The sequence below is a fragment of the Sphaerodactylus townsendi genome, linkage group LG09, assembly GCF_021028975.2.
Source record: "Sphaerodactylus townsendi isolate TG3544 linkage group LG09, MPM_Stown_v2.3, whole genome shotgun sequence".
Classification (NCBI taxonomy): domain Eukaryota; kingdom Metazoa; phylum Chordata; class Lepidosauria; order Squamata; family Sphaerodactylidae; genus Sphaerodactylus; species Sphaerodactylus townsendi.
This window is the reverse complement of record NC_059433.1, coordinates 60,096,293-60,122,260: the sequence shown is the minus strand read 5'-3', so window position 1 is coordinate 60,122,260 and position 25,968 is coordinate 60,096,293. Positions and strand designations below refer to the sequence as shown.

General features: G+C 40.8%; 3 protein-coding genes across 4 annotated transcripts in view; 2 read left to right on the top strand and 1 right to left on the bottom strand.

Moving 5' to 3' along the window:
• CPA6 (carboxypeptidase A6) overlaps positions 1-6,613 on the top strand; it is a 53,116-nt gene extending 46,503 nt beyond the window's left edge. Inside the window, exon 11 of the mRNA XM_048507365.1 lies at positions 3,147-6,613. Within this exon, the coding sequence (XP_048363322.1) occupies positions 3,147-3,334 (188 nt within the window). The 3' untranslated portion in view covers positions 3,335-6,613. The remainder of the gene's footprint in view (positions 1-3,146) is intronic.
• On the bottom strand, positions 482-20,983 carry LOC125438805. Its single transcript, XM_048507366.1, has 2 exons — positions 20,498-20,983; positions 482-844 (listed from the first exon to the last, which is right to left on the bottom strand). The coding sequence occupies exons 1-2, from the start codon at positions 20,981-20,983 to the stop codon at positions 671-673; spliced, it is 660 nt and encodes a 219-aa protein (XP_048363323.1). The 3' UTR covers positions 482-670.
• A 9-nt stretch (positions 20,984-20,992) lies between these two features.
• ARFGEF1 (ADP ribosylation factor guanine nucleotide exchange factor 1) overlaps positions 20,993-25,968 on the top strand; it is a 107,471-nt gene continuing 102,495 nt past the window's right edge. For both annotated transcript variants that reach the window (XM_048507364.1, XM_048507363.1), the window contains exon 1: positions 20,993-21,116. In XM_048507364.1, the coding sequence (XP_048363321.1) occupies positions 20,993-21,116 (124 nt within the window). The remainder of the gene's footprint in view (positions 21,117-25,968) is intronic.

Genomic DNA, 25,968 nt, shown 5'->3' with positions numbered 1-25,968 from the left:
GCATCCTCTGAAGATGCCAGCCATAGATGCAGGTGAAGCATCAGGAGAAAATGCTACTGGGACATGGCCCAGAAACTCCACAACACCCCAGTGATTTCAGCCAGAAAAGCTTTCAACAATACATAAAACTGTTAAACTTAAGCAATTTAACTATGCACAGGAATGTAAGCTAGAATAATGCTGTCAGAAGAAGAACCTGCCTCTTTAAGAGTACAAAATTTGAGGGACACTTAAGAGATCACCAGTTGGAACACACCAGTGTTGAATCTACTCCAGCATCGTATTTCACACAATAGCCGACTACTGATCACTCCAGGTCAATAAACAGAACAAAGAAACCAGGGCCTTTGCTGGTACTTCTTTTTAGCACTTCTGTTCAGAGATCTAATGCAAGCAGAACAGAACTGGAAACAGAACCAGAGCATAAAATAAGTGAACTTCAAAAGCATATCAAAATGATTTAATGAGTTAATGCCTGAGATTATTCACAGAAAAATATTCAGACTAAATCCACAATTAAGCACTAGTTACAGGCAGCTAGTCAGTCATAACTGGTAATCTGGATCCCTACATACATCAAAAGGCATAGTCAACCAGTTTAAAATGACACAGATGTATATCACAAATGCAGATGTGAATGCAGTCATATACACATCTGAATTTGTATCATCTATATGCACAGAAGTCTGCTACCATGAATGATTCTCCTTTGCTGGACTTGGAGTGGTTCTTGAAATGAGTTCTGAGCTTTGTCTCCTGTCTGTTGATAATAATATTGATGTTCCAAGTGTTCATTCAGGATGCAGGCTATATTCTTTTTCTCTGAGCTGTGACCACAATCATTCTGAAGATGACAAAACAAAGTAAAATCTCATCAATGTAGAAATATTTTATAGAATATTAAAATGTATGTTCTTCCCAAAGGAGCAAAGGATATTTCAAGCCTGGGTTTTAAATAACTGTCAGAGTCTCTGTGGAACTCTCCTAGCAAGTGTTAAAGAGAAAATAAATTCAGTAGCTCTATAAAGCAAATGATATGTTAATCTACATTTTTTTAATCTGATCTGAAGCAGTGGACATAGCAATATTATCTGGGCTTAAAATGAAGATGGGAAGAACTATACCAATAATGGTTTTCTGCAATCTAAATATGCTTTATTGGCATAGTACAATGTATAGCAAAAGTGTGCAGCATTTAGTTGGTCCCTGAATCAAGAATGGTGGATATTCTTTTATCATTTTACATGGCATTGGATGCTCATCTGTACCATGTGACTTCAGTTCAGTGTACTGCACTGCATTACACTAGTGCAGCAGCAATGAGCCCCTGCACAATTCACCTATGTCTGTCTAAAGATGTTATAATTTATGGGACAGCTTTTCTAACTAGTGCTCCTGAGAGGCATTATAAAAACTTCCATGGTCCAACTGTACACAAAAGGGAAAGAAGAAACCATTGTGAAAGGAGAAAGAAGAGAATATTAGAGTTATGCCACTGTATTATGCTTACACCCCCTACTGAATTAAAATCAATTACTTCCAGCTTGAGCACATGAGCCACTGGACCAGCAGGAATGGTCAGTTGTAGTTAGCATATCAGAAAGTAGTAATGCTGCCAAATGCATAACTGTAGCATCACACAACATAAATATCAAGCAGCACACATAAATAGGGCATTCTAACCAGAAAGAACCAACTGAACCAACCCACACCTGGCTTGGCAGTCAGCTATTAGAACTGAGTTGCTTCCTACACTTAGCATAGCAAGATTGTCCCATCTCTCTTGCTCACAGGCAATGCTATGAATATAGAGGCATTCCTCCCATTGGGCAAAGTGGGCAGTTGCCCAGGGCGTCCCCTTGTGGGGGGGGGGGCACAAAAACTGCAGGTTCGTTTGTGGGATTTTTTGTATTTTCAGTGTTTTTCTGTTTTTGGCCTGCAGAGGATGCAGTTTTTAGGCTAGCAGCACCAAAATTTTGGGGATTTTTCAGGAGACTCTACTGATGATATCACCCAGGTTTGGTGAGGTTTGGTCCAGGGGGTCCAAAGTTACGGACTCTCAAAGGGAGTGCCCCATCCCCCATCAGTAGGGTCTCATGAAGATACTCTGAAATTTTGGTGCTGCTATCTTAATAATTTCACCCCTGACAGCAGGCATCCCTATAATTTCCCCAGATTTTCCTTTTAAATCCACTCCCTTCCTGCCAATGCTTGTTTTCTTTCTTTCTTTTATTCTCTCAATGCCTAATAAAGGAGATTGTTGTTGTTGTTGTTGTTAAATCCACCCCCTTCGGCAGGGATTTAAAGGGAGAATCTGAGGTTCCCAGTTTAAACATTGAAAGTAATGCTGTTTCAGGTGAGGGATAATCTATCCCAAAACAGCATCACTTTCAATGTTGTTTAAACTGGGGACCCCAGATTCTACCTTTAAGGTGAATTTAAAAGGAGAATCTGGGCTCCATCATTTAAACACCATTGAAAGTGATGCTGTTTGGGGGTGGATTCCAGCATCACTTATTTAAACTAGGGAGCCCAGATTCTCCTTTTAAATCCACCTTAAAGGGAGAATCTGGGGTCCCCAGTTTAAATAACATTGAAAGTGATGCTGTTTCCCCCAATTGCAGGGACTGTATACAACACCATAAAATGTTTTCATAGCAGTAATAAAACATTTTGAAAGCATTTTGACAATGTTTTCAAAAAATATTTCTGCTGTGTGGCATGGCCCATTGCTGTGTTCAGATTTGTAAGTTGGGGCATGTTCTATAATGTGATGGTGACTTTGAAACGACCTGGTGGAAAAAAATCATTGTTTGGTCATGGTGGGAGAGGGTGGCTGCCCGGGGGGGGGGGGGGGGGGGGGCATCAAACTCAGGTTTTGCCCAGTTTTTCCTAGGTACGCCACTATATGAATTTAGCACATTGACATAGCCATACTACATAAAATGCATCTGTACATATGGAGTGTCTGCGAAACAGTTTTTTAGCTGGAATTAGATTCCTCTTGTGATAGTTTTTCCTCTGAAGCATCTCTGAAGTCAGGAACATTTTGTTTCTTAGGTCTTACTAGGAAACAGTGTCATGCTAATATATTCGTTTATATGCATCATTTATTAATCCTCTGTTTTTTTGTTGTTTTTTGGCAGATGTAAGTTCTGGCAGTTCTATGGACTGGGCATACAAAAATGGCATCCCATACGCGTTTGCATTTGAGCTGCGTGACACCGGCCATTTTGGCTTTCTGTTGCCTGAGACCCTAATCAAGCCGACATGTACAGAGACCATGTTAGCTGTGAAAAACATAACAATGCATCTGCTAAAAAAATGTCAATAGGACACTTCAGAATTGTTTGAAACTGTTCATTTCTCATTATGTCAGATGTTTTATTATAGAGGCAATGTCAAGTCACTGAATATTCTTCTGGGGAGTTCATAGAAAGAAAATGTGGTTTTCAATCTGTGTGCTAAAAGAATGTTTGTATATGTTCAGGCTCTGTGTATCCCAGCAGATACGATACAAGTGCAGAAATCTGAGCAGGGCTTGAAAACTCATGGGAGATGCCTATTGAAATTGCAGAAACTGAGCTATGTGGAGAGGGACAAAAAACAGCAGTATGAGAGTATAACTTTAAGATGGGTGTCAAACATACAACCATGGGCCCACAAGCCAGCTGAGGCAGCTCTCCCCCTTGCTCTTGATCTGGCCTGGTCAGCCTGCTGTGTAGTTCTAGTGCCAGCTTAGGCAGCCCCCACCACAGGCCCAGCCAAGTCACATTTATGTCATATCTGGCCCTTGTAACAAATGTGTTCAACACCCCTCCTTTTTCTTTATCCAGATATTTTCTCCAGCTCACGGCTAGTAAAAGCAGAATAAATTAAACAACTAAATATGCATATTCAAATATGCCCAGTTCATATAATCTACACAGTACACAGATATTGGCATGCCTTGAAGACCATCTAACAACACAAGTTTTTGTTGTTTGTTTGAAGCCCAGAGTACACACAGCTTTGAATAATGTCAGCAAGATACATTAAGTAAGATCTCTTTGGGGATAATAAAACTGCACTGTTCCCACGTTTCCAGAACTCGTATCACTAGCGTCGTAGAATAACAGTGCAATCCTATGGAGGGAAGCCCATTGTAAGCCCATTGACTTTAATTCTGCATAGGACTGAACTGTAAAGCACCTTTTTAAGGCAGTAAATTCCTGGTACGCTCATGTATATAAAACCCACAGTAAGAATAGCATTTGTCCATATATATTTTTTCCTGCTTCAAACTGTAGTAGAGCAGAGTAGGGACATTTCAGTATTGGGTGTAGAACTGAATTGTCCCAACAATGGGCCATCTACAGAATGCTCATTGCATGAATTGTAGATTATATTTTCTTGTTACCGGGTTGTAAGGGAAAAACATTTGTTGTCATGTTAGGCAAGCTATTTCTTTTATGTTGTTTTTTTCTAGAGAATGACTATTTCCCTGACTGGTTAATGTCATTGTGAATTTGATCTGTTCAATATAGAGGATAGAGAGCTTACAGCGCAAGCAAGCTCACATGGTAAATAACCTGCCAGTTCTCCAGGCAATGTGGTATCCAGGCTCACATATTATGTAAGGAAAATAAGTAAATGTCAGAGATGGTGGCCTGGAAGCAGTCTGGCAATTTGGCAGATTCTGAATGGATTACAGAGAGTCTATAGCTGTTCAACCTCAACTCTGACAAGACTAGGGCCCCTTCTGCACATGGAGAATAATGCACTTTCAATCCACTTTTAATGCACTTTGAAGATGGATTTTACTGTGCGGAATAGCAAAACCCACTTGCAAACAATTGTGAAAGTGGATTGAAAGTACATTATTCTGCATGTGTGGAAGGGGCCCAAGCCAGACCATTTCTACCATTCATAAAAAAAGACCAGATTAGATATTGGATCTTACTGTGCTATTCTGAGCAGCTGCAGTTTTTCTCTGAGCTTCCTCATGACCTCATTGTACACCTGTTGTCTTTCCTTGTTTTTTCATCATTCCTTCATCCTTTTTAAAAAATCAAGTGGTTTGAGAAGACATGAGGAAATAGGTGGACAGTAAATGGACAATGATGTGCAAGGGAATTCGGGGGGGGGGGATGCTGCAAATTCAGCACCCAAATATAGGAAATCCTTTACATGGAAGACTACAGGCTATCTCTGAAGAGTACCAGCACTTCTGGCTGCCCTAGTGATATAGGAAACAAGACACCCAGGCCTCTGCCAGAGTCAATCTACTGTCTTTCAGTGAAATAATTCACCCGCCACTTTCCGTGTATAATGGTGGGTGTGTGACTGGACCTGCCACACTGTGACATATAGAAAACATCCACATATATGGTTGTCCTCAGTAACATAAATGGTAGAATGCATAACCCATGCTTATTATGAATATCTGTTAATACACACCTAGAATGATCTGTGACTATAGAAACTATTGACAAATAATTGCTAAAAAAACCCCCAAAAAATTGTATGATAGTCCTTTCTAGTGAACATTTAAACTTTTTATGATATGGAGTTACATAGCATTACATAGCATGGAGTTACATAGTTACATAACCCACAAATTGCTTGTAGATAAAAACTGATATTAAAAGGACAGCATGGGAGATAACTTTAAAATCTGGCAACCTTGTACCTAGTGGAATAGTTGTAAAATACCCAGAAAGTATTTAATAGGTTTATGATTATAATGGGGAATAAACATTTTGTCTGGTTTCAAGAAACTTGCATAAAATTTTTAAATGATTAGGAAATGAAAATACGGAAGCTGAGCTGCACAGGAGTTCTCTAATGAACATTGTATGTGAAAGAATAATACCTTAGCCCAGCTGTAGTCATGCATAGTTACATGTGATGTTGCCAGAATGTCAAGAGAGATGCCCATTGGAAGAAATCCAGTGCTGATAGGCAACATCCACATTTAGGTGAAAAAATAAATGAGAAGCTAAAGCAAATGTGGTATAGCTGTTACAGCATTACACTACCCGTGTTTCCCCAAAATTATATTAGTTTTTGCGTTAGGGCTTTTTTTTCAGGGGATGTCTTAATTTTTTTCTATAATTTTGCGCCTCCTACATGACCAGATCAGCTGTGCTGGGAAATCTGTAACTAGGGTTTATTTTTGGAGTAGGCTTATATTTCAAGCATCCTCCAAAAAAATCATGCTAGGGCTTATTTTCAGGGTAGGTCTTATTTTCGGGGAAACAGCGTAGTACTAGAAACACCCATTTTAAATTCAGTACTTTGTCATGATGCTGAATCATTTGGTCTCACTACTTCATAGGATTTGAGGATCAGATGAGGAAGAGAAAACTATGTACGTATTGGCCTTGAATTTCTTGTAAGAAAAGCAGGCTAACAATGTATCTGTAGGTGGGTAAATGCTCATCTGATTCATGCCTTTGGTTTTCTGACCCAGTACATGGTGTTGTTTTCATACAAGAGTCTACTCTGTATCACAACGAAACTGCAGAAACTTTGCTTCCTTGACATTTCCATTGTGATGTCAACTGTAACTGGGAGTTTTGTATTTAATAGCAATAGAACTTATTAAATAAAACATCTTTGTTTTGTGAAAGGCTATCTTAATTGCTGCTACAAGGATTCTGAAGTGGAAAGTCATGCATGATTTTTCAGAACATGTATTACCAACGTTTGTGGTGGTGTCAAATCACAACCACAAAATTCACTTACCGTAATACCACATTTTGTTCACACAAAATATTGTATAGAATTCATGAAGCCCGCCTCACCCAATGGAAAGGAAAAACACAGACAAAATATTCATTTTCCCCTTTCTGAATCATTCTGTACCAGAAGAAGCAAAGATACCACAAGCTTAAATAGCCCTGGTGAATCTACAGATGGGAGGAAGGTAAAACTTTTGTCATAGTTGTATATGTCTATAAAATACAATAGTCATGAACTGATCATCATACAATCAGTGTAGGTGAATGTATTTTAGTTAAGAGAAACAAATTACACTTCAAACTGATGCGTCACAGACTACATATTGGAAGAAGTCAGTAATGACTGATTACTTTTAAACAAATTTGTTCTGCAAACTTGCACCAGAAATGAATTAATGCAAATGTGCTTCAAAAATGGTTCATTTGGTCAAGCTGAGTTATTTATTTAAGGAGAAATTTCTTATCCTTGAGGGGGAAAAGGCAAAGAGAACTGCGGGGGAAAGGCAAAGAGAACTGCTTTATCCACCACCCCCTTCACAGTGGTGTAGGCTTGACAGCCGACTGAAGCATGGTTTGGAAAGCTTTGCTTCAGTGATCATATATTTACATCAAGTTTTGAGGCTCACGTGACAGCTAGTGAAAACACACATCAGTCTGTGCTGGCATTTGCTTGGCAACCAATGAAGTAAATTAACCCACAGGACAGCATTCTTTCAGTGCTCTTGGGAAGGATTATATGACAATATCAACTGAATGGTAATTTTGTGTTTAGAAAGCAGTGCCTGGAACATATATAAGAACACAGACCACCTTGAGTATTTTGATACCAGATCAATCAGCAAGAATACAAACTGTAAGATTTCTGTTGCTGAATATCCTAAAAGCATTTCTGTGATGCTCCTGTAAGTTCCTCTCCAGAAACAACAAAGTGATATTCCGTTCACACACACACAATGAATAAGCTTGCTGCAGGTGGGAAACTATATTGCTCTATCCTTGCATGTCTTCTTTTAAAAAGTTGACTGGATGTTGAAATCTATCACAGCATAGAAGAAGCAAACAAGAATCAAGATGGTCAAGTTGTAGAGGGACAGGGCTAGAGATGGTGCAATCTAGCCCTGAAAGGCAGTGGCGTAGCGCCAAGGGGACGGGAAAGTACACAACACACTAGGGGGGTGCAGGGCGCACATGTGCCTCAGGTGCAGTTGCCCCTTGCTCCAGCCCTGCTGAAAGGAGTATATCCATGCAGGAGTTCACAGAAGAGAAAAGGATAGTCTCTAATTGTTTTTTCTTTAAAAAGTTATTTTTATATTTTATAGTATCTTCTATAATAGTATAACAGTATCTTCTATTATAGTATCTTCATATTCAGCCATTGCAGCTAGATTATCTTAGCTTGTATCCAGCTATGCTATTAAAAATTCTTAAATGTACTTAAGTATTCACCCTCTCCCTGTAGCCCACTGAGTCACTCAAAATTTTTTGTCTCAACAGCCTCCCAGTAAGAAGATAGTCTCTGCAATAGAAGCCGGCATTAGTAAAAAAAAAATCCATCTATTCTTATGATCACTTAAGTGGCCTTATATTTTCTTAACATGAAAACAATTAACACATCAGATCCTCTGAAGATGCCAGCCACAGATGCAGGCAAAATGTCAGGAGAAAATGCTACTGGAACACCATCATACAGCTCGGAAAACCCACAACACCCCGGTAATTAACACATTTGGATCATGCCAAGCAATGGAAGTGTGACAGGCAGTGCAAACTGAAGTTTATTGGAAATGCTACTTTTCTACTCTTAATTATATCCAAATTCTTCTTGCACTGGCTTTGAATGCTTCCGTGATACAACCTGCACCCCCACCCCACCAGCTGAAATTAGGGGGAAAGACAGGAAACTATTCATAATGTGGAGTGTGGGAAGTCTGCTTTGAAATAAAACTGGAACAGTTGGGCAATAGGACTAAATTCTTAATACTTCTTAATTTACTCTGCTGCACAATGCATTTTTCTCACAACTGACTCTGCATTCAGAAATCAGCTAGGCCTGGAGGGAAATAGAGAAATGAAGCAAGCATATCAAGGTGAGGAAAGAGCCTTAGTAGCAGCCACAGTACTAATTGAATGAGGTAATGACTTCTAATGTTAATAAGGGAAGCCCCCAGGAATCTACCAGGTTTTTAATAGCAACCACAAGTAAAGAGAAATTTGCAGCTGTCCATCGTGAAGATTACAAAAGCAGGAATGAGTGGGGACAAATCTTTCCTTCTAAAAAGGGGCAGAACTAGCTCAATAGATGAAGCTAATAAAAGGAATACTGTGATGTTCCCTTGTGTTTCGAGTCCTCTGCAGAATATTGTGGTCCTATGGTGAATTATGCAGACTGTTGCCATCCTAAACATAATTGCACCTTTTGAAGTCCAATGACTTCAATGGGCTTAAAAGAGTGTAATACTGTTTAGGATCCTACTGTCAATCATCTTCCATTTCATGACTCCATTTGCCAGGCAGCTTCAACAGAACATTATGCAAGGATATCAAACTCATGATTTGGAAAGAAGAATTTCCTGATAGAATGATGGATCACTGACATTTTGGAAGAGTTTCCCTATAAATATTTCCATGTTTTATGAAGATAGCTGATATTGAGTCAGTGCATTAAGCCTAGTATTGTATTGTAACTAGCCGCCACTCTCTAGAATTTCAGGTGGAAGTTTTTGCCATCACCTGGTACTTGCTTCTTTAATTGGGCTTCAATTTATGTCCTTTGCATGTAAATTTCTTCCTCTGAGTGAGAATTCTGCAGATGAAACCAACAGCTCCACATTTATATGTACTTCTTTATAAGCAGCACACCAACCTTCTATGCCACAGAATCTTAAAAGTCAATTATATATCTCTAGGAAGTTTTACATTACTTCTTGGCATTGAAATTGCCTCTTTCCTTGTTTCTGCAGTGAATTGATCAGTCAGACACTCCCCAGTTAAAATGAAAACCTTCAGTTCTAATTTCTATAGAGTTGGGGGCTAACTGAAGCCTCTGCAAAAAAGAAATTTCATAGCAGAGACACTGCTCTATCAAAAACGCTATGTTATCAAAAGACCAGTGAATGTTTGGACCAGAGTGTGCCTTTCTTGTTCCTCTTGACTGAAAAGACATTGACCGGTCAGGCAGAACAATGCAGCTGCCCTCGCATAGCAACCCCTTGGAAAGTATCTCTTCTGGGAGAAAGATACCAAGTCACCTATTGGATGAGTTGCCTCTCCATTAAGACATCAGACACTCCACTTATGAATAATATATTAAATTGGTAATTGAAAGAATCCCGTGGAGGTGTATGGATTAGTCACTGCAGGTGACCAAAGAAACCCATCTTGTGCAACATCAGGTTGTTGTTTTTAAAACAAATGGTGGTGTACTGCTGCTCTTCCTTTTAAAAATGATATATTTCAGTACATATATATTTGCTCAAGTTGGTATCATGCATATTAATGATGAACAAATGAAATATTGCAATTTCTAAACAGGAGTTCATTGCATGGGGAAATGTCATGTTTAACTGTAATAGGTTATTGCACTTTGTGGTGTGTACAAGCAATTATGCAATTATTTATCAGTGTGACAATATTTTAGTAACATAATGCATTTTTGTCAGTGTTCTACGTAAACCATGGGACCTCATGAAACGATTCCTGTTTGGAAAAAAAGACCAACTGGTTTTGAGGAATAACAAAAGCTGTTGATGAATACAGGTTCTTGGTACTCACAAGTCTAAAATAATATTTTTGGATCATTTTGAAAAATAATTTTGGTTGAGTTTAAACTAAATATACTCACAGATATAATTAACATGATTTGGCACACGCTTTTGAAGTCTACTTGCCTTGTAAGAATATAAGAGGCTGCCTCTCTCTGCTTCAGTCAGTTAGTCAATCTAGCTCAGTGAGTGCTGTACCTGACTGTCACTCTGAAATCTCGTGCAGCAAAAAGTTTTCTTTGTCACCCAGGAATCTCTTAATTGGAGATGCCCAAGACTGAAAGTATATGCTCTATTATTGAATGATAATTCCTCTCTGACCTTGAACAGTGAACATAGGAACCTGCTTTATACCATGTCATGACTGTCTGGCCAGTTAACACGCATTTTGGACTTTCAAAAGATGCCGGCTAACATCATGGTACATGTTCTACTGTGCCACATTATCTTCCCAAGAGCTGAGCTACTGCTGTGTTTAAAAAAGCCTGCATCAGCATTATAGAAAGTAACAGGGTAGCATGTGCCACAGAGAGAAGCACATCTTGCTGTGACATATCTCTGAAGATGCCAGTCATAGATGCATGTGAAAGTTAGGAGCAAAAACTACCAGATTATGGCCATACAGCCCAGAAAAGCCACAACAACAAGCTAATGGGGTCGCAGCTTGTAAATCCTTATTGTACTTCCGTAGAATAACTCTGTAGGCAGTTACCTATCATTGTTTAATGGAAAACTATGTTCCTATCTCGGATTCTAAACATGTTCTGACAATGTAACAGAAAGGATTTTTACTCCTGATCAATGTTTACCAATCCTACTCCAGCGAGCAATTGTAAGTCCCATTCAAAGTACATCTGGGCTATTCAGGAGTGTAGTTATTGGCACAGCACTGAGTTGCAGCAACTGTGCCAACAATGGGTAGGGCAGTATAAATCCAAGGGCAGTAGTTATTATTAGAATTTTTGTATCTAATCCTGAGCCTTTGTTTCAAATAAAGGCTCATAGCAATGAATCATGGCATAAAAACATAGCCTTGATCCATGGAAATATTAGCAAGAGACATTCCTTACCCAGGAATGATAAATTCGAAACTGGGCAGCAATTGGCTAGATCAAAAAGATTTAAAGATGGTCTTTTTAAGAGCAGGCAGACTACTGCCTCTTTTAACCACTCTGGAAATACTGCTTGGTCAAGGGAGAAGTTGATAATTTTCAACAGGGAGTCCCATAGCACTTCCTCACTGGCCTTCACCAGCCAGGATGGGCACTGGTCAATGGGACAAGTAGTGGATTGAGTAGTAGTCAAAATCCCATAGTCTGAATTGGTCTAAACAAGGACCAGAAGACGGGCAAGGGGCCTCTAGTTCATTTACCATTTACTGTATTAAATTTGCCTCCATCATGCAACAAGCACATTGTGCCAAGGGCAGATGGACTCACACTCAAGCTGTACCTGAAGAATTAAGTTGTGACTCACGAAAGCTCACACCCTGCCAGAAATGTTAGTCTTTAATGTGCTACTGGACTCTTACTCTTCCCTACTGCCATAGATAGATAACAGGACTATCCATCCAGTGGTGGGATTCAAATAATTTAATAACCGGTTCCAGTGGTAGGAATTCAAATAATGTAATAATTGATTGTTTACAAGAACCATTTTAACAACCGGTTCTGCCGAAGTGGTGCAAATCTGCTGAATCCTGCCACTGTACCCATGGTGATCTATATCCTTTGTAGAGTGACAGCCTCCTAAGCCCATTGACTTCAAAGCATAGAACTCTGCTTAGGATGGCACTGTTCAGCAAATACATGATAACAGTGATAATTGTAAGGGCAACTGATATACATAAAAATATCCTGGGACTGTGAGCGTAGCATCCTTCAAAGGCTACTATTTTTCCCTAGTATGACTTGTCGTTTACCAGCTCCACCAGTCACTACCATCTTTGTGATCCATAGTTTTAATTTGCTTGGACAACAACAACATAGCCTATTCATTTGTGCCTTCAGTGTCCAACGCATATCCATAGAAATCTCATGCACATTTTTGACGGATTGAGATGCAACAGCAGCCTTTATTAAGAGATAGCAGTCAAAATATGAGATTCGTGTATTTGCATAACAATCATATATTTGTCTGGGAAAACAAACAGTTCTTCTGAAAGGGTTTTTTTTAATGGATATGTATTTGGTAAACAAATAGCCAAGGTGCTTCAGTGAGTTACTGCTCTAGTCCCACATTATCTCCTTTAAGACAAGAACAGTCATTCCCATGCACTTTTCCCTCCTGTGTTATTTGTATTCTGTGTATAATGGGCCAGATGAAATATCAGTTATTGCATTCTTGACAGGAAATAAGTAGCTGCATTTGCTGGGGGAAAGAATCACACAGATCCAAAGATCCCGTCTTGGCAGTTAAAAGTGGTTATTGCTGCAGTCTCATTGCTTCCTGCCTTAATTCACCTGACTTTATGACCTCACTGTGAGCTTTTCAACATAGATATTAAAATGCCTTCAAGGATGAACAACTGAAACCATCTTTACTATTCATCTTACTATAACCCACAAGTAAAAGGAAAAAAGTTCTTGTGCTAAATTCTCATTTAGAATTGCACAGTTCTGTGTATTTAGTTTCCCCTTTGTCATTTTATCAGATTATTAAAGTCAACTTGAAACTGCATTGAAGAAAAGTAGGAGGTTATCCCTCAAATTGAATTTATGCATGTAAAATGTAAGAAGGTTGTTAAGCGTGCAATATTACTTTGACTTTTCCCTTCGTTTTCAGTTTCCAGTTTTCATCCAAGCCAATTTCTGTTCCACAAGGCACTCATACAGTTTATTCTGGTCACATCCTATCAGCTATAAGAAACTTTAGACATGCTTTCTGGCAATTTAGGGAGGGAAACCCTCTATTTGCCTCCATTGTTCAAAATTATTTGACAGGCTACTAAGATCTTTTTCACATGAGCATGTTTGTGTATATGTGCTTTGCCCCCATATTTCTTTGCGTTATCCTCTGATTTCTGCATGCATTTTTGTTCCCATTAGTTTTTATTTCAATTTTTGATATTTTTTTTCCTAGAAGCAATTTTGGGTCACCTTTTTCCTCACGTGTAATATTTCTGTTGGATTTCTTTGTCTCACCCAGTCCCACCTACCTCCAGCCCACTTTTCCATGATTGGACTGTGGTGGTCAAACCACCCCGCCCAGTGGTGGGATTCAAATAATTTAACAACCTGTTCCGGTGGCGGGATTCAAATAATTTAACAACAGGTTGTATACAAGAACCATTTTAACAACCAGTTCTGCCAAAGTGGTACGAACCTGCTGAATCCCACCACTGATCCCGCCCCCAAAGAAGAGTGGTTTCATTTTTTTAAAAGGCACTAAAATCTTGATATATCGCTAGAGTATTGTAACAATAGGCTTAGCAAATTCTCTGACCTAAGTACATAAAACCCAAAGATTCAAACCTGAATCCAAAAGTAAATCTTTTTGGATTTACTATGCACAAACATTTGGGATAAACCTTTTTATAACTTCGGAACAAATCTCAGCTCATCTGAACTAAACTTTCACAAAATTTAAAAAATCTATATCCTGCAAAAATTAATTAGAGGGACAAGGCACAGCTGTCACATCCAATAAAATTTTCCTTGTCATCAAATATGTGCAAGATTTATTTAGTTATTGCTTCAATTCCTACATACCTAACTGTAATATGGGAATTGGTTCCCAGTTGAAGAATGTAATACAACAATGCTATTTCATGAGGGTTATCACATGAAGAAAGTTTACCAGTTCGTGGATTAGTGACTGGGGAGGAGAGGGACCTGGGGGTGGGTAATTCTAGGAGTTCTCCAGTCTGAATTACTGGTGCTGGTGTAACACTGCGAATGACCAGAAACTTCCAGGCCCATCCCTGCTACACCAGCAGCAGTTGCAGGGGCACATGTCCCAATACTGGGCGGGGGTGGGGTGGAGGCAACGGCCACCATACACTGGCATAATCAACTTCTCCAACAGGGTAAGTGCCCTCAGGAAGGCAAATCCGCCAGTGTGGCCATGCACCACTTTCACCAGTGGATTTGGCCCCCTCCCTCTGGATGGGGCTGTTGTCAGTGGCATAGTGCAAAGGGGGCGGGGAAGGGGGGGTGCAAGATGCACTGGGCGCACACTGGTGCAGGGGCATTCCAGGGCGTTCCTGGGAGGGGCGGGGTGTAGTGGAGAGGAGCGCAGGGCACATGTGTGCCCGGGCACAGTTCCCCCTCACTCCAGCCATGGCTGTTCTACTCTAAAAGCCAAGGCAGCTTGCAATAAAATTCACACATAATGGTTAAAAACATCAGCCATGCAAACCGTATATGCACTAGAGACAAAGTGTAGGTACAAAAAGTCTTCTGAGATTTTAAAAAAAGTTTTCAGCTGTTCTAGAAGACCTTTAAAGAAGAAGCTGTGCAGTGGGGAAGAAGTTCCAGAAGTTCTAGAAGAGCAGAAGTGGCTGCCAAGAAAACTTTTGTGCAGGCCCTCATGTTTCCGGGGCCGTCCTTTCAATGGTGCCCATGTTATGGAATGCACTTTCTGGATTGTGCTGTAGTGAAACTCATAATGCCATTTATGTTGTAGCTTTTAGGAAAATTGTGAAGAGATTTTTACTTTGAAGCCAATGAGTGATTTTTAAAAATTGTTATATTGGATGCTGTTCATACGTTTTTGTGATTTCTTTTCTTTTCCTTTTCCCCCATTTGTTTAAAATGCATTCTATGAATGCATTTTATTGATCACTGGTTATGTTTCTTCACTTAATGTAAGGTTCCATGGAGCCTCTTGGGAGGCATGATATGAAATTGGTGCATAAATGATGAACCATAAATAATATTGAACAGTGTTTCTAGTGTAGGAGAGAGAAGACAGAGCTAAACAAGAGTCAATCCAGAGAAGGAAGTTATACTTAAACAGAAATAACCATTTCATTTTACAGGATACGCAAAAATATAGGCAAGAACAAACATCTGTAACTATTCTGAATTCTTTGGTCACTCTACAATGCTATAATATGTTTAGGCATATTAACTTTGGATAGTTACCAAGTCCCTAGATCTTTTTCCAGGACTAATTGCTTTTGTAGCTTTATGGCCCAATCCAGAGCAGGAGAGGGGGGCAATCACATCTCGGATGCCATGCTGGCATGTTTGCCCCCTCCATTGGCATAAAAATCACCCTTACAAGTGGAGAGGGCAAAGACGCTGACAGCCAGACATTTCATGGCTCTGTGGTAGCAAAATCTGGCAGCGGGCACCCCTGCAGAGCAACACTGGTATGTGATCGGAAGCAGGTGTGGGGGGTGGGGAGGTGGCTCGGGGCATTCCCATGGGTGGACCAACTTTAGAGCCAGAACGTCATGTCCAGGGCTTACACCCACCCTTTTGGGTGGCATAACTCTGTTCAGCCCTATAGAGGTCTTTCAGGCAGTGGGTTTTGGTTTTTTTTGCTGATTCCCTGCGCAATCTGAAAGCCCTTTGGAGGCAGCATGGCAGCAGCACTGTCCCCTGCTGCTGGGATTGGGCTGTTAGAGAGTATAATTCAATCCTGATCCCATGTCAGACTAGCTGATTACATGGGTATAGAACTGGTGTTAGGAACCATTCCTGAAAATAAGGCAGGTACCTTACAGTGCAATTCTAATAAGGAGTTATTCTAGCCCACTGAAGTAAGTGATGAGACTGAAGTAACTCTGCATAGGATTGCTTTTATGTAAAATTTTATCAGGTAATTTTACATAGCCATCCTCTTTTATAAATTTTCTACTGTATCAATTGAATTTAAGCATGCATATTAAATAGAATAGACAGCTGCCTAGTAAGGATTTATAATCTCTCATTCTGAAAGTTCAAACAAAAAAAGTAGAAGAATGGCTCCCAAGCACTTTTTTTGTGTGCAGAAAGCACTTCTGCTCACACAAGAAGATGATTATGATTTTTGAAGATATTACAGTTGTGCTGCAGCCCACACTCTTCGCTCAAGAAGAGCCCCCCCCCAATGTGATGCCCATGGGCACCAGGACACCAACACCTTTCCTGTTGCCCATCAAGTATGTTTAGAAAGTGGGTGGGGCCAGGTGGGGCTTTCGCTCAGCTAGTTTTATGGAGATTTTATTGCTTGTACAGATTTTTAAAGGTGTTACTTTGGCACCACAACACAAGGACCTTCATAAGCTGCAGCAACCAGTTTGAGGCAGCCCTTTTGTGGCTGCGCCCATCACACTTGGTCAGAATTCTAAACGTGAATCAGGCTGAAAAAGGTTTGGGACCCCTGCTCAAGAGCAACTTTAGGCACCCTGTGGGGGGACAACTGAAGAGTTGGGGAGATTCCAATCCACTTGCGATACCCTGTTCATGATTATTTGGTTCCAACTCAGAAACTTAGAAGAATGTTAAGATGAGTTTGGCCATAACAGCAAATGAGAAAAAAAAACTCTTAGAAAGAATAAGATAATGGACTATGTCCCCTTCCAACTGACTGAGGATATCCAATGTATACATCGAATGTATATAGCAAAAGTAATGTCTGAAGTGGAAATCTGTTGCCCATAAACAAGTATATTTATTTGTCAACATGACCGTTCAAATTCTGAGGGAAGGAGACTGATTAGTTTGTTCTTTGAAATTATACATTCCACAATCCAACTGTTAGAAAGCACAGATTAAGTAAATCACAGCCAAACCATGCTAGGATGGTGGCTCAAAAACAGAATGTTCAAAATTTATACTGTACTGTATTACAGCCTTGTGTCAAGATCTGTTCTGAATGTGAAGTTTTCATGTAAGTAGTTCATTGTTCAAGGACGTAGTTCAAGAAAATGTTATACTAATACTTGTAAAGATTCCCTGTGGCCCATTACCCACGGAACACTTACCTCAGGACTCTTCCTTGCACAGTGGGCTTGCAAAGGGATGTCCTTATGCTTTTCTATTTACATACAAGGAGGCACTCCTTCATTTCAACCCACTCCAATTGAGCCCTTTGGGGATAGGGCGGTATATTAAATCAAATAATAAATAAATAAAATAAATAAAATAAATAAATTTCCCCAGTTTTTCTGCAGAGAGCTCCCCAGGCCTGGTTCTCTTAACTTCATCCATCAAGTGATTCTTAAAAGCACAGATCTTATTATACTCCATAGTCAAGACTGCTGGCTTAGCCCTTTAAGCAGCACTTGTATCAATATTACTGTTCCAAAAGTAACCCCCCCCCCCCCCCCATGAAAGATGCAAAACAATTCCCTGGACCACAGGCTGCTAAAGTGGTTAAAGTGCTGAAGTAGTAACAGGGAAATCTTGGGCAGGCACACCTCCTATGCCTAGCCTACCTCATGAGGTTATTGAGAGGATACAATTAAGGAGAGGAGAATTATCTAAGCTGCTTTGAATTCCCACTGGGGAGAAAGGGTGATAAAAGTGAAGTAAAAGTGAAGTAGGGCAGGCAGGGACAATAATAAAGTTGAATATTCAAAACAAGCAAACAAATTATTTTATAATTTATTTTTTATTTTTATTAATAACCAACGGAAACATCTATATAGCATAGTATGAAGAACAGAAATTACAGTTCTGGAAAATTAAAAGGTGATATAATTATACGAATAATATTACATAAAAGTATAAAAATACTCAATGGGAAGATAATGATTTTAAAAATATTAATAGATAGTTACTATTAATATTTTAAAGTTATTTTCTTATTTGATATGCTTTTCCATTGTAAGATCCTTTTTTCCAACACAATTCTTTCATTGCTGAGACTAAGCAATTACATCCTTAATATCTGCCATCTTAAGAGTGGTGGGATCTACTCTGGAAAACCGGGTTTGATTCCCTACTCCTCCACATGAGTGGCGTACTCTTATCTGGTGAACTGGATTTGTTTCCTACACACACATACGCACACGCATGCACACACACAGCCTGCTGCAAGAACTGGGGGGAAATGGCGCCCAGAGACAATCCCTTCTCTGGGCGTCCCCCCCACCCCTGCACCTGGGGGCAGGGCTTGGGAGCAGGGCTGCCGAGCCCCACCCCCACCCTCCGTGTAGGCCAATCCCCCCTCCCCAGCCTCTGTGCATGCCAGCAGGGCCTGGGAAGGCCTGCACGGAGGCTGGAGGCAGGATTTAGGGGCAGGCCTACATGCCCACCCTCGAGCCCGGTCCCCTTGGCCTCCATGCAGACCGAGCCCCCCCGGCCTCCGTGCAGGTCAGCAGGTCCTGGGGAGGGCCCTCCAAATTTAGCACCTTATTTTATTCCAGATAAATATTTTCAGGTACTAGTTTGTGATGGTTTTATTGTTTGTGGATTTTTAAAACCCCAAATATTTGTTTAAATACTCTTCTGGGGTTTTGCTCAAGTTTGATAGAGTGTGACAGTTTACTATTGCTTGAGTCTGCATTAGGTTTGGATCCAAACATCTCTTCTGCTGGTGACAGAAAGAAAAGGGTTCACTTTTACCACAAAAAATGCTATGTTAGGAATCATGTGGATAAAGGCATGTATGATGAGGGCTCAACTAAAAAGGATGTGGATTAGGTGAAAAGCCTGGTTGGATCCAATCCTTAGTTTTTATCTCCTGTAAACTGCTTTAGGAACCAACTTTTTTTGTAATTATTAACAGACTGAAAATACAACTAATAAGAAAGCATTACCTTTCTTGGAGAATCTTATACATAACACAATTTAGTGAGCAAGGTGATAATGTCTAATATTTCAAATATCCTCAAGCCACAGTCTGTAAATTATCTAACAGAATTATTGATCCCTCTGTTCGAAAACCAAAAGCTGTAAAAGCCCTATTTATACCGTAGTAACTCCAGCAAATAAGATTCAGTTATACTTAACCAGAAAGTAGTTTTAGAATTTTTAAATGCCACATTGATCAGTCTAAGATGAAAGAATCAACATAACATTCTTCCTTAATCTTCCCCTAAGAAAGTGGATTTGTGAAATAACTCCCAAGGCCCATTGTGGCAAACCAGCAATTTACAATGTACTGGAGAAATGCCTGCCAATAGTTCCCGTTAGGATGTGATAACTCAATCTTTTTTCCAAAATGCAGTTTCATACTTTGGGATCACTGTCAGAATGTGAATCTTTGGATTAGATAGCGGGGTTGAATTCTACTACTACAAGTAACAGTTCTCAATCTTTAAAGCAGGCTTTAGAAAAATAAACAGTCTTATCCTCTTGTGGCATGTTAAAGACTTTTTTGAGAATTAAAACGGTGTGAAACCATAAGGCTCCTGTATTTTTGCTGCAACAGCAGAACCTGGCTAGGCTTAACTAAAATAGCCTGCTCAGTTACCAGAAGGCGCAAGTTTATTTGATTCTGCTTAACTAAGTAGGGACATAGCCCCCCACTTCCTTATCTCTCATGTTCACTCAAAAGCTTTTCACTCTCCTGGATTTCCGCCCCATATCATTAGGTTGTACTATTAGATTCTACTATTTTTATTAGATTCTACCGTTGACCTATTTTTGCCTGGGCCCGAACTGAAAAAAAAAAGTTTTGTTTTTAACCTTTATGCTCTGTGTTTAATTTTACTGGGGGGACCAAGCACAGCAAGGGCCACACTGGCCAAGTTTGAGAAGCCTCAGTTCGAAGTCTTTACATGCCCAACTGTAAGCCAAACAATCCTATTTACTTGGGACTTGTTTTCAAATAAAGGTATTCAGGTAAGGGGCGGGTTTATATCTCAACACCATCGAACACCTCAAACATAAAGGCAGCTTTACCCGGAAGAAAGCCAGGGCGGGGATGGAGCTCCTGTCCCACTCCAAGTCTGAACGAGCAAGCGAGCCAGGCTGACTCGCTCGCCCGACATGAGATGGCTCGAGCGTGGAGGAAAAGAGGCTGGAAACTCTCGCCCACACGGGAAGGGTGAAAGCGGGTCAGTTCCAGCCCGTTGCCGCCCCCAGTCTCTTCCTCAGGAAGGAGAAGAAGAGGCGCCTCCTCTCCTCACACCTGTAGCGCAGGCCTGACCGCCCGTCCCAGCTGCTGCCTCCCTGCGGCTGCGCCTGCGCCTCCCTCCCGGCCTGAAGCAGCAGTAACCACAGCAGCCGCCGCCGCCGCATCGCCGCCGCTTCCTCCTCTGCAGCCACTCGGGCCGCGGCCTTGACGTCGCTTCCTTCCAACATGGCGAGAGCAGGCTGCTGCTGCTGCCATTGCTGCCATTACTGCTACTGCCGCCGTCGCCGTCGTTAATGGAGGCTGAGGCGAGTGTGGAGCGCCGGGACTGAGCCCGAGAGAGCCGGCGCACGCCGTCGGCGCCGGCCAGGGACCGCAGTAGCCGCCCAGTCGGGGCTCAGCCTCCGCTCCCTTCACCCGGGAGACGGTTTCACCGGGAACCTGCTTCCTCGTCGGGAGCGGAGCGGGGCGACGGGCACCGCCACAGCTGGAGCCAGCGAGAGGCTTCCCAGCCCTTCCGTCCTTCTTTCTCCTAACTTTCATTGCGTCCCCATGTATGAGGGGAAGAAAACGAAAAACATGTTCCTGACCCGGGCCTTGGAGAAGATCCTGGCTGACAAGGAGGTGAAGAAGGCGCATCATTCCCAACTACGCAAAGCCTGTGAGGTGGCCCTAGGTAAATAGAGAAGGGGGGGGGGAGGGAAAGAGACTGAAGGGACTTGGAGCGGGAAGGCCTGACAATGGGGGGCGGGGGGGACTGAATGCACCTGGAGCGGGAAGCACTTGCAGTTGGGGGGAGACTGAATGCACTTGGAGCGGGAAGGCCTGGCAATTGGGGTGGGGGGGACACTGAATGCACCTGGATCCGGAAGGACTTGCAATTGACTGTCATTGCAAGAAGACTGACTAGGCGGAAAAGAGAGGCAGCGACGAGGGTCTCGCAGGGCGATGGGGGGAGCGAGGTGACGGCTGGGGCGGGGGGAGGCCCGCCGGGTCAGGTTGTGGGTTGGCTTGGTGAGACTATGGACGAGGGCAGCCAAGCCCGTGGTGCTGCTGATGCATGAGCCAGGCCTTTGTGATCTGGCACAGTGGTGGTGTTTGGGGCTGGATATAGCGAGGGGACCCAACAGGGCCTGGTGTGTATGTGTATAGGCTTAGGGAGGAGTTGTGCGTGTGGATCCTGGTGGAGTTTGTGCGTTAGAGAAGCTCTCCCTCTTGTTGACGGCGAAATGGAGTTGGTTGCCTTGACATGGCTTTCTTTCATCTCCTCTCTCGCCCCCCCCCCCCCAACACACACACCCTGGATGAATAGGCAGAGGTGTGTACACAGCTGACCTGGAAGAACAAGGCCGTCTGGGAGGGAGCAGGTGACAGGCAGTGTGGGGAGGGGAGCAGAGTATAGAAGCTCTAGAAAGGGAATGATGGAAAACCAGGGACAGTGACACCCTGCCTGCATTTAAAATTGATGTCTGCTTCTAGAATTGAGAAGTGGTTGTGTAGGAAGAACAACAGGAGGGATAGGTATAGTATAAGGAACACTTTCTAGTAAAGCTGTCTGTGTCGATAAGTTAGGAAAAGAATGGCTGGGAGGAGTTGCCTTCACTTATATATTTATTTCAGCCAGAATGAAAGAAAAATATGGTATAGAAATTAAGTTTGACATGGTTGAACCCACTGATCCAAGGCCTTAAACTGGGGCTTGATTCTTGCCCCATTGAAGTCATATTGAGTTATTTCATTACAGCAGGAGATGTTGAGGTGAAAAATTATTAGGTGGCATAAAGCACCAAATGATATGCAATTATGATGCTTTGAAGAAATATAAATGTCCTTCTGGGCTGTCACATTTGTTTAAATGTCACATTTGTTTAAAAGAACTTTGTGTAAATGCCTGGGAAATTTAAAAAAATGTGTTAAATCTAGAAGTATTGGTAGATAATCTTTCTCCCTGTGGGGATGGTGTGCATTATAATGCTGTGTTGTGATGATGTTGCTTGTGTGTATGTGTGTTTAGTGATGTCCATTTAATAAGTATTTGTAACAAAATAAATCATACAATTTCTGTTTGAAACTGCTTTTACACTCTGATCCAGAATGGAGATGCTTGAAAAAAAATATTTTGCGTCCAGATGGCCTTGTTTGGGTTAGAACCTGCAGCCTAAATTAAAATTACATTCAGATATGTATATATGTGTGTGTTCATCCAAGTGTGGATACCCATCTGTACCATGCTGCTTTCATTAGAATGTTCATCCCCCTCCACATTCTGGTGCTGTTATTCTGTCATTAATATTCAGCTATTGTTCACCAGGATCTCTTCTTCCCTGGCCTCAGCCATGGTAGCAGATCTGCGCTTCGATACTGTGGCTTTAGAACAGTGTTACTGTGATTAGGGTGGCACTGTGTGTTCTTAATGTTCTTTATTAATATCTTGTAGAGAGATTTATGGTGTGCAATTTTTATTCCCTTGGTGTATCCCAGTATGAGATCTGTTACTGCTTAAAACCAAAACCTTGTAGGTGGTGATAAAATGTGAATAATGGCTGAAAATATTAGCAGGAATCAAACACATATTTTGTTATGTATGAGATTATTCTTCCTGTCTAGAAATTTAATATTTAACAAGGTTACAGTTCTATATGTACTTACCAGGAAGTTAGTACCATTAATTTGGCATGTGGGATTTTCTTGAATAAATAGTAGTTGGTTTTCAGCTAAGCTGTGAAACAGTAACCTTACTAGGAGGTACATTTTATTGTACTCAGTGCTACTTACTTATGAGTAAATCTGTATAAGGAACACATTTTAAATGAGTTAATGCATTAACAATGTATGACCCATCCTACACTAAACAAGGAAACTACAATATGAATATCAGTTGTTTCTGATCCAGATATTTTCTTGGTCAGTTTGTTACTGTCTATTTATTAGCATTGGTAAGAACACATACATGCAAGCAAAAAGTATATTATAGTGCCTCTAACTATTAGTAATGGTTAAAATATACATTTATCTGGTTCAAGCTCAGAAGAGTCTTCTTTCTGCGTGATTCTGATTCATATTTATACAGAGAAAGAACACTGTACTGGTTCAATATGGAAGTACTAGATCACTATTAAAATATACTATTGTTAGTCTAGGAGAGGTATAAAGAATACAGTAATTCTCGATTAGGATGTACTTGCAACTTTTCAGCTTCTTTAGTTTGAATTTTGTAAAATGTTAAGGCTTTCCTCCCTTAATTCATGACAGATATTATTTGGATTTGTGAAGGCTACACTTGCAAATTAGATTTTTGTCTCTTTTGACTGATTAAATCTTCTTGGAAAAAATGAGAAAACCTTTGTCCAGATCAATTAATGTCTTAGGGGTAAGTTTCCCCAGCTGCATCAAGAATCAGTGGTTTACCCACTGGGTTGTTGTTGTTTTTTAAGGGGGGAGGTATCCTTTGCTAGGAAATCCTGACCAATTAAACTTTTTCCAGTTCCCATGTTTGTGCCAGATGATGAAGCACATATCAGCACAACAATTTCAGAGATTTCTGATATCTTTTCTTGGTCCATTTTAATCTGATTTTAGGCCTGGCTGTGAGATGCAGACAGCATTAATTTCATTGGTGAATGATCTCTTACAGATAAGAGTAATTCTTCCATGTTGCTGTTGTTAGGCCTTTGGATGGCATTGATATTATTGATTGTACCAGCCTATTGGACTGTTCGGAGCATTTGATTCTTATGTTCTGAAGGGTTTGATTCTTATGTTCTGAAGGGTTCTTTTGGTCTAACAGAATGCAGAGGCATTTTCCAAGGCACTTGCCTTGTAAGATCGCCAGTTCCATTTAATATCTATTTAAAGTTGCGAGTGAAATGGCATTTTGGAATTGGATGTCATCCAATACTAAGCGTTGAGAAATTATTGTTTTTGCCTGGATGCAGTGGTCAAGTGGGTTAGGAAAAACAACTGACACTGGACAAAGTGGCTATAACTTTGTTGCAGGAAAATTTGTGTTTTGGAACAGATTGATTTACCAGCGTTGGATGATGTCCCTTTGGTTCCATCTGACTGAGTGAGGTGCTCTGTTGGAGAAGCTGACTGGTGTTGCCAAGACTGCTTTATTTCATATAATTGGATTGCTGTGGTTTCCCCCTTTGAAATTTAGCCATTCTGTCTATGTTGATCCATACATCTGTAACTTCCAAGTTGGGCTTGCCTTTCTTCTGATGTTGGGTAGCCACACATTTTAAAACATCTTTGCTGGTTTTCACCCTTTTCGTGGGCACAAATAGTTCTGCATCTTACTTTTTTGAACCTTTCACAACCTGCAACTTTCTCCCCATATATAATGGCATGCAAATAAATGAATGTTTTTTACTCTTGTTTTGTAGAATGGACTGCCTGAGGAGGTGTCAAGGCCTTCTCGTTAACTCATTTCAAAGGGTGTGTGAAGACCAGGTTGTTCTCTAGGCTTTTGTATGACTGTTCAGACTGTCATCTTCAGCTGGGTTCTGAGATGGTTAGTGTTTGGCAGTGACTGGGCCTTTAGTGATTTATTGTTTCTGTTTTTTTCTTCCTTGCGTTGGTGAAACTGTTCACACATATCGGGTCTTGAATTTTTATCTATCTCGTGCTTATTACATGAGGCCTATACTGGCTCTGGTTTTTATTCCAGTGTTCCTTTTGTTTTCTTGATGCTCATTCATTGAGAGCTGAGGAGCCTTGAAAATAGCGCAACCAAAACAGAACAGATTTTTCATGCAATGGATGCCAGTACAGCTCTTTAGTAATGTACTGCAAATGGTTACTGACTTACTATATGCAGTAAACAAAACATGTTGTTAATCTAGATGTTTTTGCTCCCTGCATTTAATACCTACATATTGTTCAATGTTGCCTTCGTGTATTATATTCTAGAATAAATTTTTCTACTTTGATAATTTCATAGTCCAGCATATTTATCTTGTTTTATTTTTCTTTGTAATTTATCATCTACTACTACTACTAATAATAATAATCATCATCATCATCTTCGAATTGACAAAATTAACATCTGACAAATTCAGACGACAGCCCTGTTGGGACTGCATGAACACTACGCCGATACATTACAACTTCCTAGGCCTCTGGGTGAGGCTTGAATTGTAATGAAAGGCCAACAACCAGCTAAAGATCCGGCAGCTGTAAAATCTACAATAATAATAATAAAATGCCCCAGACATAACAGTGGTAGAGAAAAAACATGTTTGGATCATAGATGTTACAGTGCCAGTTGGCAGCAGGGTAGAGGACAAAGAGCTGGAAAATAACAACGACCTACAAATTGTTATCACGAAATAACAAGGACCTACAAATTGAAGTCAAACGATTGTGGTGAAAAAGAACAACAGTAATCCCAATAGCAGTCGGTGCTGTAGGAGGAATCCCAAGAAACCTTGAAAAGCATCTGAAAAGCCTAAACTTGGACAGAACATCAGTCCACATGCTGCAGAAAGCAGTACTTCTAGGAGCTGCACACATTCTACGCAAATACC

Coding starts and splice junctions, on each gene's coding strand:
- LOC125438805 (XM_048507366.1), bottom strand. CDS start 20,983: ATGAAAGTTAGGAGAAAGAAGGACGGAAGGGCTGGGAAGCCTCTCGCT. Junction 845..20,497: donor CGGTCAGGCCTGCGCTACAG/GTGTGAGGAGAG, acceptor TGTCATCTTCAG/AATGATTGTGGTCACAGCTC.